Genomic DNA, 17068 nt, shown 5'->3' on the forward strand with positions numbered 1-17068 from the left:
ATCATTAAATATTTTAAGTGTCAATTGCACCCATATGGTTGATTTTCCAAAATTCAGTCACAAATACTAACTACCTAATTAATATATACTACTTAATTACGTATACACTAAAAAGGGGTGGTGTGTGTGTGTTATTTGTACAGAAAGAACAGGGACAGCAAAAATGAAACGTACAAGTTTTATTGGAGTTAAAATTGTTTAAAAGTGATGCCATAAAAATTGTGTGAATTGCTTTTTTATTGTCACATAAGGTAGGTTCAGGTCAATCGAGGGTAGAGAGTTCCATAATCTTGGTAGTCGACAAACAAAAAATGATGATTCGAATTGGTTGTGGAAATACAATGGACTAACTTGCCTGATGATGATGATCTTGTGGATACTGATGCTTTCATTGATATGTATAGTAACTGTTGTTAACGTCGAAGAGGGGTAGAGAGTTTTGTAGGATTTTATGAAAAAAGTAAATCACTCAATTCGTATTGGTACATTAAGGGGAGTACATCGAGTTGTATTAGTCTAGTTTTGTAGGGTGAGTGGTAGTCATTTAATATATACTTCGTTTTCCTCTTTTGAATTCTTTCCAGGATAGAGATGTCTTTTAGAAAGTAAGGTCTCCATAATTGGCTACAGTGTACGTATGTCAGTCGTGATCGTACTAGTGTGGGATATAGTAGTCTTTTGGCTATGGTAGAATGCATTGAGAAGGTCCTTCAGATTAATCCTAAAGTTTTGTCGACATTGGAAGCAATGATTTCACAATGGGTCGAAGATTTTACAGATGATGATATGTGAACTCCTAGATCTTTTACACAGTTGGATCTTACAAGGATGTTCCATTTACGGTGAAGTTATTTGAACCAAAATCCTTTCCAAAGTGCATGAGGAGAAACTTAGATTCATTGGAAAATAGGACATTAGTATTGCTCCAGTTAAGTGCTTGGTTAATACCGGGATGTATTATATCGCATTGCGTGATTGGTCTGATGTGAATATTTCTATATTGCATTGTGTTCTATGCAGTAGTTGTCATTATGATGTAGCTATACTTGTATATTATTTTGTATAGATAGACTTTTGCCATTATGTATAACCACTGGGTATAGAATGTTTAGCATTATGATATTTATAATAATAGACTTTCAACATTATTACATTTGGGGTAACTGATATTTGGTCAAGCAGCTGACTTATACTAAGACATTCTAATAGAGTAGTTGATATACTCTAACAGAACAATCAGTTAGTTTATATACATACATTTGCATTGTTACGAAGATTTTAGAAATCACGTGTCCTTCTAACTCATTACATCACCATAAGTCAGCCAATTGACAAAAGCATAAAAAACAAAAATATTAATTCATGAATATTAACTAAATTATTTGAATATTTAGACAACTGTCTTGTGCATGCATGTATTAAGTGGCTTGAGACTCAATTAGAAGTCAAATTACTTAATTTTTAATTTAAAACATGACAGTATACTTATCTGTTAACATGATCAAGTACAATTGCACAAAATTTAATTAATACAAAAATATGATTCTTAAAAATAACTAGTTGTAGTAGCTATATAGAACCTTGAATTTTTCCAAACTTCATACCAGCACATGCATTATTTTGGAATAAAATTTGAATTAGATTAGTTGATAGTTAAGTAAAATTAGTTATGTATCATTAATAAAATTGTAAAGAATGAAGATTTAAAGACTAATCCATGTGGCCTACTAGGCTACAGTTTCATGGAGAAAGGTTATCACCTTTTTGCCTTTTCCAGCCAGCAGGTAATTGGCCTTCTTCTTTTAAACTTCTGGTATAATTATATGTAAATAGTTTGGCCCTGATTCTTTGAATGGCTTTAGTTATGGCAGCTGGTAGAAACTGTAACATTGGTAAAACTATTAAGACTACTTGCAGTGGTACCTAGTACAAGTATAGAATATTGTGAAGTGTATAAAATTCCAAAAAGTTGGATCCTCGTGGGTCCCCTGGTCCTGGGTCCTTGATCCCTGGGTCCACTGTTTATACTGCCTGCCTGCCTGCCTGCCTGCCTGCCTGCCTGCCTGCCTGCCTGCCTGCCTGCCTGCCTGCCTGCCTGCCTGCCTGCCTGCCTGCCTGCCTGCCTGCCTGCCTGCCTGCCTGCCTGCCTGCCTTGCCATGCATGGCCTGGCCTACAAAACGTAATATATATATATATATATATTATATATATTTTAGGTTACGTAGGGTGACCACATGTTCCTGCTAAACCTATGCCACAACAAAAAAGTCCACAAACTAGTAAAATGAAAACTTATTATTTTATAAATAAAGTAGGGTTCTAGTGATACAAAGTAGCGAAACAAGATATATGAATGTCTAGTACACTATATAATACAGTCTCAGTAATTTAAAACATCTTTTTTCTATATATACTCATTAATAATAATTATATGCAACAATTAACACATGCTAGTGATAGAATTTTATTCACACAAAACAGCCAAGCTGTGAAAAGGGGTCCAGCCTTGTGCATCACTAATATTTATTGGCATTAACATTGTTACAGCCATTTCTTGGCTCTCGCCATTGATTTCACAACTATTTTCCACCCTGGAAGGATGCTGAAGGCTGCACCCTTTGACTGTTTTTGTGTGGATTTCATATCTTTTTGTTCTCTATATTGCCCCAAAAGCCATGTGGTAGGCTGGCTTTTGGATTTTATATTTACCCATATTTCTTCTTATCAAATATAGTGTTCCAATACTAATAACAGGGGCAGTTTTAGGAGGGTTCTGGGGTTTCCAGAAACCCCTTTGGGGCTGGGCTTACTTCAGAACAGCTGTCCAGCCCTTAGGCATCTATTGATTCTTCCTTAACTATAACTATAAGCCCATAGGACATAACACACGAATCATACTTACCAATGCTCATCTGCTAACTGATGCTTTCAGTATTCTTGCAGTAAAACACAAGGTTTTTGAGAGTATAAGATCGAGATACTCTAATGAAACAGTCATCTACTCTAATAGAACATTCAGTTGAATCATTAAGCAACTGAGTTGCTAGTTCCGCAGTTTATTTACTTTTAGGATGATGTATCTTTATACAAATTTATGTGTGCATTTCAAAGGCCTTCATTTATTGATATCAACTTGTACAGTACTTATTAATGACAGTCATTGTATTCATGCACACATGCACCACTGGAATTGTTCTCAAATTCAATCTCAAAGCATTCAACCTTCAATATTCATCCTGTGGGGCATACCTAATATTGTGATTTACACACTAAGATGCCATTAATAATTCTTAGATATGTTAACCACCTCATGTGATTACTGTTCTTCACACCTGTTAATTCTTGTTATTGACATAACAGTAAACTTCCAAGACTACAGAGCAAACAGAAGAGGATATAGAAGGTGATGAATCATAACAATGACAATGAAGCTAGAAACATTAGGTAACTATGAAAAGAAGCAAAGAGTTGATAAACAGAATTATGATTAGCTAAAATACTTGAAGCTAATCATATAAAGATTCAGTAGACCAATTGCAATCTATCATAACTAACTACATAACTATTGGTGAAAACATCACATACTATTATGCTAGTGAGCATCAGAAATTCTTAATAGTAGGTTTTAAAGAGCAAGCTTTATTAAACTTCAAGCATTATAAAAATAATTAAAACCTTGTCAGCGTCTGAGGGCTGCACTCCCAGACCCCTGCATCTGAGTCCTACTATACCACTGGAAACCCCCTTCTAAAAATCCTAGATCCGCCCCTGACTAAATATACGAACTCTGTCTTTATTCAGTATTGAAACAACTAATTCAAAAAGTCCCTACAATGAGAAAAAATGGACCACAAATCTATACATGACTCTAATGCTATTCAGTCTCGGGGCCTGTGGTCTGATTTTGTCTGAGCATAGATAAAATTAGTTCCAACACCAAAACATAGATGGAATAAATACAGGCAGTATTTGTATAAAAATACAGACGCAATGGTGATTATTGAAGACAGAAGTTATTGTATCGCATAATTTTTGGTAATATTGTTGCAATACTCAGCACATCTTTTTGAAGAATTCTAATAGAACACACATAGAATGTTCTAGAACAATCTAGATTTTCCATTGGTTAGACCTTTGAAATTATTGGCTTTTACTACAATTTATATAATTTTCATTTATAAAGTAGAAATTAAATGAGGTGAACAGCCGTGATAGCAGTTGATCAAAGGTTAAGGATTTGGGTGTTCAGTATGGAGGTTCCTGCTTCAAACTCTGGTAAGTTTTCTTGACATTTTTCATGCACTTTTTACTTTGTGGTGACTGTTCTATTAGAGTATCTTGACCCCATTATTTACAGCTGTTTGAGTTTTACTTTGTAACTCTGTAGCTATTACTCCTTTGTTTTTCAAAATAATAATGATATTGATCATATTGCTGACATCCCTCACACTTTTCTACACTCTGCTCCATACTCCACTCATGGTCAGAATAAATTATTTACAATCAAGACTTTAATCTTTCAAGAACAATCATGGCATCCAGAGGCCTAATAAATTTTAACTTTGTATATTGCTGTTGTCAGTGTTGTGTTGTATTTTTTTGTTGTATAGTTTTGTATTGTTGTCTAGCTGTTAGTCTGTGCATGCTATAGTGCTTTGTAGTTGTTCATTATTTCCAGTGTTTTTTTGTACTTGGTATATGCTCCTGTATGGAAGATCGGCATGCTTTATACAGGAGTCCAATAACAAAATAAAATAAAATTTATCAAGTATGTCAACTGAATAAGATAGCTCAAATGATTATAACTGCAATTATCTTTGGATAGAGTTGCTAAGTTATGGCTTAATACATACGTGTAGCTAACTGCATTCAACAAACATTGGACCAGGTACAGAATATCACTGATAAAATGGTGATATGGGCAGAGATGCAAAACTATTTGAGTTTACTTGACCTTAGCTACAGTGCATGATCTATTATGCTGATAGTCAAGGATACATTACTTTTATTGATTTAGCTACCTAAAAATTGCATAGCATACAATGACTATAATATACTGCTTTATGCACAGTACACCTATGATCTAACTAATATAAAATGGAATTTTCACAATAGTGAATGATATGTTGTGGACACTAGTTCTTCCATTATGCAAATAGCTCCAGATGTACGCATCTGTCATTGATGAGACCCAGAAATTACATTACTTCTCTCTCTTCTTTCACACTAATAGATCAGTTACACTATTCTAATGCCCAGTGCTTTTATCCACTGAAATGCTCAACAATATAAACTGAGAGGTGCTTAGTACAGGGGCGTAGAACAGTACTCAAAAGGGGGGAGGGCAAGTTATGTGGGTTGACTGTAAGTTACAAAGTGTTTTAAAATCATTAACTGTACCTTAGTATGCTTTGCACTCTAGCATGCAAAGTACGTCAATACTAAAGGGGTCTGGGGGCATGCTCCCACAGGAAAATTTTGAGATTTGGATGCTTTGAGATTGAATCTGAGAGCATTTTCAGTGGAGCATGTATACTTGAATAGGATACTCCTATGCAATGACTATCATTGAGACACTGTACAATTAGATACATTAATAAATGAAGGCATTTCAGAGACTCATGCTGTTGATTATATACATATAGATATAAGTGTTAGTGAAGACATATTGAGTTAGTTGCATATAGCAAGGCAAACTTATAATGATTCCGCTGAATGTTCTATTAGAGTAGTTAGGTGACTGCTTTATTAGAGTATATCGATCTCGTGCACTCCCAGCGCTGATTAATGCAGTGTTCCATACTTGCATAACCTTTAACACAAATCCCAGTAAAGTAAGTTGGCTTTGGCAACTGGGCATTGGAAAAAGTGAGGGGGCACTGCCCCTCCACTTGTAAAAGTTTGCCAGGGGGGAGGGGGGGCAGTTGCCCCCTCTATTTCTCCGCCCCTGCTTAGTAGGAAGAGTGCTTTTGTTGATTTGATTCTCATTGTCTTCGCTATAAGCATATATTTACATCACTTTGTTTTGACTAATTCAGTACTGATGCACCTATGTATCACGAGCATCTGTGTTAAGAGTCGCGCAATATAACGGGATCGCATTCACAGAATATTTCTCTGATATTTCGTGGGGTGAGATCTGAGGTTATCGTTTTGTTCACCCAAGTTGAGTCCATAAGCGCCTCATAAAACAAGTAGTCCGTGTTAGTGATGTGCCTGTGAAATGATCGTCTCCACCACAACGATCGCCACAAGGAATTAGATCATAATATAGCATCACCACACCGTCAGTTACCAAAAGCAAATCAGTATATCCACCCAAATCCTGCAGAGCATCACCTGCAGGAAGTCAGAAAAAGAAGGGTGGTGCACTTCAAAAAACTAATTGTAAGATGCCCAATCACAAAACGCAGGGGCGGATCCAGAGTTTCGAAAGAGGGGGGGCACCTTTCTGAAAAACAGTTGAAGACCAAAAAAACTTGCTGAAAACCAGTTGAAGACCAAAAAAAAAAAAAAAAAAAAAAAAGGTCACAACAATAATAGCTAGTTATCCTTACCAACTATATCACGTCTGTTATGTAAAATAAAATCCTATTTGTAGCTTCATAGGTAAGCTACACTGCCTCATGAACATTGTGACTGCTTTATTAGAGTATTTGACTGCTCTATTAGAGTATCTCGATCTTGAAGGGGGGGGGGGGCATTTGCCCCAAATGCCCCATCCTGGATCCGCCACTGAAACGTGTAATCACTAAATCCGGCTGATGACTGGGATAAAGAAGTTTACTGCAAAGAATTATATAATTTTCAGGGAGAGATGCCCTGTGATTTAAAGGTCAACGGATTGTCACTTGGACAGACAGTCAAGATGATTGGTGGGAAGGAACAGTGAATGGACAAACTGGTATTTTCCCTGCCAACTATGTGTCTCTGTAGATAAGTATTTATACCAATAATGTATTTTTTATCAAAACTTGTAAATGTAGATACTGTACATAGCATAGCAATGCAATGATAATTTACTCACACATGGTCATATCATGTGGATTCAGATTGAATTCTTAAGGCTGGGATTTAACTAACATGCAGCTAGGGATGGTTGTATGCCTTAAGATACATAGATATGCCAGCATTAAATTTGTAAGCATTGCGGATCATAACATAACAATCTTGCGAATTTGGTGAATGCTCTATTAGAGTCAGTGAATACAGTCATTATGGATTTTGGTACTATACAGAGTATTTCAAGACTACTTTTAAGCAGAAACACTTAGTACAGTGCTATATACATCATAGGGACTAATAAACTTCCCTTAATAATGAATCACATTATAGAAGTCAAACGTGTCAGACGTGTCGCCAGTAGCGGTGTGAATATAGTTTACAATTGTAGGGATTTCATTAGCTAGATAAACAGCCATCTAACCACTCAATACGTCAAAGCAAAAAAAGTTATTGTAAGTGTATAACTGCTACTGCTATGAGCACAATTATTTTGAGTTACTCTAATAAAGTAGTCACCCATTTTTAGATTTATTTTTGTTACAGCGCACAGCAATCCTTCAAAGAATAATTGTAGGTTTTGACGTTTAGAGTATTATTAGCAGTACCATATGGGCTAATGAATTCATTGCAACTATGAATCTTGTTTAAGATAATAGTGGCGACATAGTCCAGACTAAATGACACCTATAACCATATGAATATAATTTGCACTTGTATGGATTTCACTAGTTAGATAAGCTACTGGTTGATCAATAAAACTGTCTGCACACATCAATTAGCTCTCAATACAACTATTTATGATTTATGACAAAACAATTTTAAAACTCTCTAATAGAGCAGTCTTTCGTTTTTAAGTATTAAATAGTTGGTAATGTTACATGGAGCACTTCAACTAACACAAACTTAATAACTGCATGAGTGTATGCTTTTCAAATAATTTCGTATATATGAGTCAGCATTATAAAACCGATAATATAGCGATTTCGTGACATCATGGAAGAGAGAAGCATGAACAGAAGCAGTAAACTGTCTAATAAGCTGAGTTGACTGCCATTGTTTGAGGTACAATGTGTGCACTTGTATTACCAAGTACTATGTTTTTCCTGTTTCTTGTCTACCCCTGGGAATAGTATATGAACAGAACATGGCTTACAATTCAGCCTTAAGTGACCAACATTATAGGGCTTGGAAATTGTTAGGTACAACGTAGTGTACTGCCATTTGGCCATGCAGGCAAACTTGATACTTGTTTCTCAACCATGGCATGCATGAATTCTATGTGGGAGGGACGTCATTTTATATTATGTACACCTATCGATGCTAACCCCGTACTGCCCATACAGGCAGCTAGGGTGGTGATCAAGTGGGGATTTAACAAAGCAAATGTTACCTGCTGGAATACTGCCGCTACCTTTAAACCAATTGTCATTAGATACAAAATAGAAAATTTATTGCAGTGGCCTACACCTGGCAGGATATTTCGTTGGTAGCTAAACCCTGAAATCTCACCTACCAAGCCTGTACTGGGGGTTATGGATGATAGGTGCACTGTTCATTGTTGAACAAAATATTCACAAACCACTGCAAAAGCAGATTATCCACTATGCAGAAATTAGCCTTCTTAAAGCTATCACTTACTCCGGAAATATTTTTTTCTGTGCTGTAAGGCCAGTCTTCTCCAGGTCAAAATATGTGTGCACGTGATTAATAGAATTTGAGGCAAGAGGATGAATAGTAATGCAGGTGGGAATGAGAAACAATTACCAAGCTTGCATGTGCGTGTGCATTGATTTTGGGGTTATGCAACTAAACAGATACATCTGCTTATTAGAGTTTATTAAAGCGCTTTTATATGGCTAAACTTGACTTTGAAGTTTCAGAAGAGTCAACTCTTACAGTACTGTAGCCTAGTATATTATGTTATTATGTACAACCAACCACCAATTTTCCTTAATTGGGAAAGCATAGCTCCAAAGTCTGACTACCTTTTTATGTAAACACTTAGTACAACAAGGGGTTTATAAACACAAAAGCATCTAGTAGTAATTATAAAGCTCCTGGTACAATCACAGACTAACAGACTACTATAGTGCCAGCATTGGTTTAGAAGATGCAAAAGGCCTGTGTCCAATATAATGTAAAGGTAGGCAGTCTTTTCCCTGGTCCATCGCCTTACTATAGTTTACTGCTTATGAGGCATTGTATCAGTTAGTCTGTTTGTCCAACAACTGAATGCCTCATTCACAACAAGCCAATCGTCACTTCTTGGTAGGGCAATGCTGATAAAATTATAGGTTACTTTGTTCATTCCATAAGAGCCTGATTGCCAGTATTGAAAGCAATCAAGTGTTCATTATTGTGCATTCTGTTATACTAGACATCACTGAGTCCGTGTGATGCAGAGGTAGAGGGATGAACTGTAAGGATAATTTAGGATGGGACTGGATGTGCTGAACTTTAAACACATTGCCTGCTCACCAGCTAAGTATTAATGTGTTCTCCAGTATTTAGATGGCTGTACCACGATCATTCCAAGCAAAGCAAATGTGTACCAGTAACATCATTACTTTTGTTTGTCTCTTCATTTTGGAAGGCTGCATAACCATTACCAGTCAACACAGTAGTTTTTTTATGAGACCAACATAACAGTACTTACTGTGTACCTCAGGCCCTGTAGTAGCACCTTCGCTTTGCTCAGGCGCCATGAACAGGGCCATCTGGTTACTAAATTAATTAGACCCCTGTGGTCTGAAGTTTTTTGTGGTGGATTTTTGGAGGTGTCTAAGTTACTTAGACCCTTTTCATGTTTATTACACACACCTGCACTGGCAACGCATCAATTAATTTTAATTTTAAACCTGTAACTGTTGGTTTAAAGTAATTTTATGGTCAAATACACTATAAATACATTTTTGTCATGTCTTTAGAATGAAAACTCTTTCTTCATGATGTTTGAATGATGTACTGGCCATTTGCTACTGTATTCGGAGTGATCATCAGTCTGACCAGACATTGAATAAACCTGCAATTAGTAAGAACAAACAAAACAACTATTGTAATTACCTATACAACCAAATACTACACCACTGCAAGTCCAGTATACATAGTAGTGCGATTATATATTGCTACTGTATTTGCAAAATTAAGGTGTACCACACTACAATTAAAGTGCAATGGTGATATCAGTAGTCATACTAGCTCCTACTTTTCATAACTACAGGTGATACATGCATGTCTACAAGTGTATAAATATGTGAATGTGGCTATACTGTTAGTAACTGCTTTACTAGAGTATCTCAATACATAGGTACTTGTGTTTTAGTGAAAGTACAGCTGTGTGGTTGAGGAAACATTGAACATGAGTTAAGAATATAAACAAAATGGGTGTTTGTTACTTTTACGGAAATGCAGAGCTCCTTTTCTTTTCCTTTCCTAAATAATGATTATTTAGTTATAAAAACCTGGCAGTTAGCTACAACGTATTTGATTCATGATAATGAGAATGTCAACTATTGAATTCCAGTACATTCCTAACATCCATATACCACCACACATTGATATTATGTTCTATAAAGCCACTCCATTTTCCCTATTTCATTGATCTAAAAATGCAGGCAAGCGGGTGATACATTATTCAGCTACTAAGTTTTAAAAGTATACAGTCAAATCTCTCTTATCCGACACCTGCATAATCCAGAATCCTCTCTAATTCGATCAAAATGTCATTTACCAATAGAAAACAACTTCACCTCAGGGGCGTATCTAGACCAATTGTGATGCCCGGGCAAACCACTAACCTTGCAAGCAACTAAGTGAGCAACCTGTGGGATGTTCATACGTACACTCATAAAAATTTGTTTTAGTGCAAAACATGGATAGCTATTCTGTATAGCTGCTAACTCTATCTGTATGGTGCATGAACAGAAGCATTTATACAGCCTATCTAGCTAATCGCTACTGCATGATTGCTACCTAATCGATTGTGGGATGTATATGTAGTAATCACGTGCAGCTCCACAACACACATAGAGATCTTGTGTGATAAGTCCTCCTCCAGTCCTCCATTGAGGATGTGACTCACTAAACATGACAATTCATCCACTGACTGGCTCTGCTTCAGTGAACTTAGGTCTACAAAAAATGGCGGAAAAACTGGCAAAAATCCTGGTGATCTCCCACCACTGTGACTAATACAATTGTTTTAATAATAGCTCACATCACATATCACACTACATTCCTAAATCGTACAACACTGACTCCACACCTCGTCAGTTTCCCCTTGTGTCACGTTGCATCTAAATAAATTCAGGCACTATTAGAGGACTCTGTTTAGAGCATTATCATGGACCTCGCACCATCAAACAATAATCAAACAATAATCAAACAATATCCAACTAACAGCCAACTGTGTACACTCACATGTCACGCGGAGAACACATGGCACCATTTTCTGATTTTAACTGAACGTACAGTGCTAATTTGTTTCAAAGCGCAGCGCACCCCTTTTTAGAGAGGGTGCAAGTGTCGATGCATGGCAGGTAGAACTCGAGGCAGAAGCTGTTAGAAAATTGCATAGAATTAATGGTAACGGGGGTGGGGGAAGATTTATGTGCTAAACACGATATTTTGAGTGGCTGCGTGACCCAACCATTTTCTGATGCCCGGGAAAATGCCCAGGTATGCCCGGGTGTAGCTACGCCACTGCTTCACTTCTGTACTCCTCAATCCGTCACAAAATTTGATTCCTTACACTTGGAATACATTGTTTTCGACCTTTGTAATCTGACGGACAATAATAGCCATTAAAACAATCACAGAAAATAATATTTTTAAGCAACCAAAACATTTATTTGTTAACAATAACAGAAAAAAACTGTAATACTTGCAAATTGTAACGTTAAAACACATTGTGTGTTCTGGTAATTTGCTGCATAATCTGACATAATTCTAGATATTGTACAATGTCGGATTTACAGTGACTTGATAATCCTTAATCCTATGGGTCCCATTGAGTGTCGGATTAGAGAGGTTTGAAGGTACAACCCACACAGCAGGGCAAGAAAATATAAACTAGGAGCATGAAAACAGTAAAAGCTACGTTGGTTATGACTTTGCTAATAATAATACTGCTATACAATCACATAATCAATAATGAATAAAATGTTCAGGTAACAGCATAATGAATACAGCCATACTGAACACGCGGGCAGGAATGGGAAACAATGAGTCTATTGAAGTGGCCTATTCATTGAAGTCAAGGCAGGAGGACATAATACCCAGAATCAATGTCATTCTCTCACCACTGCCCAGGTTTTCCCTCCCTTTTGATGTTGGATGTGGAAATAGCCGACCCATTTATTGTACAATATTCTTCATTAAAATGACCGATAATGGAACTACACTTGTTGCATGTATGGATTTGTCATTTAATGCTGAATGCGACCGACTGAGCAAAAGCTTTGCACATTTCTCGAATTCCATTTTTGTAACAAAGGAGTGGATGTCAAAGTTTCAGCCTTGTAAGATGAGTGGTCTTTGAGTTATAGCACTACACATACAGTTGGAACAGTTGATAATTTGTACAGCAACAATATGGCAAATTAGTTACAGGTGCTTAATGAATCGATCATAACTCATGACTGAAACAAGTTTCTAATCTATTCACCATGAACTGACAAATAAAATATAGTACTTTTCCTGTACTTCTCCATGTGCAGAAGCGAGCTATTTCAACATGGAAATTATGACGACAACCTACCACACTGTAAATTAGCACCCATAACTCACATGTCATTTGCTGTAGAAGTATAATATATAACTTCATGAATTCTTCTAGTGTTTTCCAATCTTACTTAGTATACACATGCATACAAATTACACAATACTTAAAAAGTGCTTAAAATACTTATAAGTACTTTAATTACCCAAGTAATTAGCAAAAAACTTACAAATACATTGGGAAATTTGAGATAAAGCCAGTACTTTCAAATTTGTACTGAAGTATTAGTTTACTCGTGTACTGAGACCCATGTCTGTAGCAAACCCTTTTCAGCTTGGGAGCCTTTACATTAAAATACTGGTCTGGTTATGCGAGACTAACAGGTACACAATACACACACACAAAGCAAAACCTTTAGCTGCCACTAGCGGTCACAACCACCCAGTGAACCAGTACTGGGACACCTGTGTGCCACTCAAGTGCTTCGAGTCAGTGCCAGCAGATCTTCCTGTGGCAGGACTAGTAATCTGCAGGAGACTGTACCATGCATGTCTCACAGATGAAGGTGTGGGCACCCGAAGTCCCACCTGGATCTGCAAAGACATGAACAGTTTGTATTTGTTCTCCATGCAGTTTAGCTGGGTAGGTTGCTACCCTAGTTGACTTTCTCATTCTCTAACTACAAGACTGCTATATACACTTAGCTTGTAAACCTTAGCCATTTCAAGAGCTTCAATCACAATTCTAATAAAGCATGGCAGCACAGCACATTTAGCTGTAAGTTGCATGACCCCAAAATCAATGTACACTCTAAGGCCTGAGATTAATTGTTTCTCATTCCTAACTGCATTACTTACATCCTCCTGCCTCAAATTTTATTAATCATGTGCACACATATTTTGATCCGCTAATTTCTGCATAGTGGATAACCTACTTTTGCAGTGGTTTGTGAGTATTTTGTTCAACAATGAACAGTGCACCTATCATCCGTAACCCCCAGTACAGGCTTGGTAGGTGAGATTTCGGGGTTTAGCTACCAACAAAATATCCTGCCAGGTGTAGGTTACTGCAATAAATTTTCTATTTTGTATCTAATGACAATTGGTTTAAAGGTAGCAGCAGTATTCCAGCAGGTAACATTTGCTTTGTTAAATCCCCACTTGATCACCACCCTAGCTGCCTGTATGGGCAGTACGGGGTTAGCATCGATAGGTGTACATAATATAAAATGACCTCCCTCCCACATAGAATTCATGCATGCCATGGTTGAGAAACAAGTATCAAGTTTGCCTGCATGGCCAAATGGCAGTACACTACGTTGTACCTAACAATTTCCAAGCCCTAATGTTGGTCACTTAAGGCTGAATTGTAAGCCATGTTCTGTTCATAGAGAGAGAACCATCACTAATAATTGATGAGAAAACATGCATGATTACAAACAAATTATATATTATGTGTTATGTGTCCTCGGACAACATGCGACCACATGTCTGACCAACAGTGGACAGCAGTGGGCATGGCAAGGAAAAAAAAATTATATTTAAGTACAAAACTAAAGTTACAGCTTAAATTATATACAGAATAAAAACAGTCCGGGTTGATTGTCCATTCTTTAGAGTTCCTACCATAAAATATTCTCTGTGAAGCAGAAATTGAGGCACTGGCCATCTTGAACAAAAGATTTCTAGCACTTCCCTTGGAAAATAGGGATACTTGCTGGGTAAAATTTAGGGGTAGACAAGAAACAGGAAAAACATAGTACTTGGTAAGGCCACTCCAATTGGTAATTATGTTTCTGGTCCACCGCCCGCATCCTTTTTTGGAGAATGTGAAATTTGGGAAAATGCCCGCATCAGCTATTTGAAAAACCTGGATTTCAGAAACAAATATTGGGCTGCAACAAGTGTGCTAGATCTAACTATCTAAGTATTTTATCAGTGAAAACCTGCAAGAAATGGGCGGAGTGTATAGTACTGATCGATATACTCTAATAGAACAGTCAGTAAATCACACAAAAAATACTCTAATTGAGCAGTCACTTCATTGTTGTTTCGTTGCTGAATTCCGCCCGCCCGCACCTAAAACTGATTTTCAAAGGACCAGAAACATAATTACCAATTGGAGTGGCCTAATACAAGTGCACACATTGTACCTCAAACAATGGCAGTCAACTCAGCTTATTAGACAGTTTACTCAGCTTATTAGACAGTTTACTGCTTCTGTTCATGCTTCTCTCTTCCATAATGTCACGAAATCGCTATATTATTGGTCTATGGTTTTATAATGCTGACTCATATATACGTAATTATTTTTATTAGGCGCTTATGGACTCCACTTGGGTGAACAAAACGATAGCCGAGATCTGAGGGAGTTACTGACAGCTGTGAAAGGTCAAGTGATGTCTTACGGACATACTATCAAAGGAACAGAGTATGGAGGTAAACTGCTTAACTTATATGCTGGACCAGGTGGCAAGCATGGTATTGTTGGAGATGCGTTTGTTGATCCTGGAATAACAGAAAGCCTCAAGACTTTGGTTCTTGGCAAGAGAGTTCTGGATGTTGGATGTGGAGTTGGAGATTGGTGCTGCCTTGCTGCTCAATATGGTGCAAAATCAGTAGATGGTTTTGATATACAACCAGAGATGGTGGAACTGGCTAAACAAGCTACTTCACACTTGAACATAGTCCACATACAAGTTGGAAATGCTGCAAATATGCCTTATGATGATGATAGTTTTGATGTAGCTATTAGTCTCTTTGTTACCTGCAATCTGTCACCTGAAATATGTACCAAGCACTTTGAAGAACTTTATCGAGTGTTGGTACCTGGTGGGAAAGCTGTTTTACTCTTCCCTAATGATCAGTCTCGCATTAGGTTGTACACAAAGATTGATGCTGATCCAGCTGTAGTAGAGGATGAGATCACTCAGATTCTGCAAACAGTTCCCAGGTATCCAACAACTGCCCAAGTCACTGAAGCTTGCAGAGATGCCGATGATATTCTCATAGCATGTTTTACACTGGATCAAAATGGCAAATTATTTCATGTGACAGCCAAGAACATCAGTCAGCTTGTCAATGGCCAACCTGTGTGGGACAAAACAGAATTGATTGTGTTTCCAAACTTCTTCTACAGTAATCAGTCAAATATTGAACAACTCCACTCGGCTGGCTTCCACATTGACCAAATAGAGAACTACTGCACAAAAGAAAGAAGGTTGGCGTACAATGAGAAAAAGCCTGCCATTCTTTTGAGTGAGGAGTACATTTCACACCCACCAGTTATGGTGCATCATGTCTCTAAACCAGTTTATCGGCTGAAATAAACTATCAGTACATGTGTGTGTGTGTGTGTTTCTAGTATATGTACACAATGTAGTATAATCAAGAGTTAATAATATTAACTCTTGGTATAATGGTACCAAAAATTATATTTGTTGTATGATTGTTGGAAGAAATCTTAATTTGGAACTGTATGTAGTGGTTACACATGTAGACAATATATAATTCTATAGCTTATGAACAGGACTGTGTGCCTTTATGAATTTACATTGCTGTGATGTGCCTGGCTGTTTAGGAATCAACTAATGTTTGAACAAGATTTAGTACACACTATGTGGTTGAAAGAATAACAAGCTGTGTGGCCCTTCAGGCACTTGCCTAGACTGCAAGCTGTCTTTGGATAAAGTTACCACCTAGTCAGGGATTTTTTAGAGTTTTATTATCATGTTTCTGCCCTCCCATCACACACACTTCACAAGCTTCTTGCAGGTCCCTCCCTAGTAAGATAGTGAATGATAAAATAAATGCATTCACTATTATACCTTATCATTTAATGTGGAAAACTTTTGACAAAGTGGATGATGACCTAGTATCTTGACAATATGCCTCTCAACATTTGTACTAGAGAATCCACTAAATGCAAAATTTTAGAATTTTTTTTTTTTTTATGAATTGCATGTATATAGCATGAATTGTTGAAATTTTCTCCTGTTCAACTTTAACTATAGCTATACAGGATATTCCAATTGTATTATTGTAATAGAGAAAACATTCTTTCTGTACGTATCTTCAAAGTACATGTGTGGGCAGGAAAAAAAATGGCATGCATTGCTTAAAAAATTCCCTAACTTTGGAACAGAGATAGCTATGGACTTTCTGTAAAAATGTTTCTTAGTGTAAAAGCATTGGTTTGACACAAAGTCTGTGGGTCTCAAATCATGTATGGGTGAAAGAGAAGAAAACTAGCAATTGTTTAGTATAAAGACAGCGGAAATAAAAAGTCCCTATTTGACCAATTCTAGTTTCAGTTTTCAATTTCCACTGTTTCCAATTGCCCTT

At 37.0% G+C, this 17068-nt stretch overlaps 1 protein-coding gene across 1 annotated transcript; it reads left to right on the forward strand.

Moving 5' to 3' along the window:
- The first annotated feature begins 12218 nt into the window (after nucleotides 1-12218).
- Nucleotides 12219-16253, forward strand: LOC136239854 (uncharacterized). The gene is made up of 2 exons (XM_066030605.1): nucleotides 12219-12417; nucleotides 15044-16253. The coding sequence occupies exons 1-2, from the start codon at nucleotides 12219-12221 to the stop codon at nucleotides 16051-16053; spliced, it is 1209 nt and encodes a 402-aa protein (XP_065886677.1). The 3' UTR covers nucleotides 16054-16253.
- The last annotated feature ends 815 nt before the right edge of the window (nucleotides 16254-17068 follow it).

Source organism: Dysidea avara, chromosome 12, assembly GCF_963678975.1.
Source record: "Dysidea avara chromosome 12, odDysAvar1.4, whole genome shotgun sequence".
NCBI classification, from domain to species: Eukaryota; Metazoa; Porifera; class Demospongiae; order Dictyoceratida; family Dysideidae; genus Dysidea; species Dysidea avara.

Excerpts from the sequence above, each read along its gene's own strand:
- LOC136239854 (XM_066030605.1), top strand. The coding sequence starts at position 12,219 with ATGGGAAACAATGAGTCTATTGAAGTGGCCTATTCATTGAAGTCAAGG. Across the intron at positions 12,418-15,043 it reads TGGAACTACACTTGTTGCAT|GCGCTTATGGACTCCACTTG; the intron begins GTATGGATTTGT and ends TATTTTTATTAG.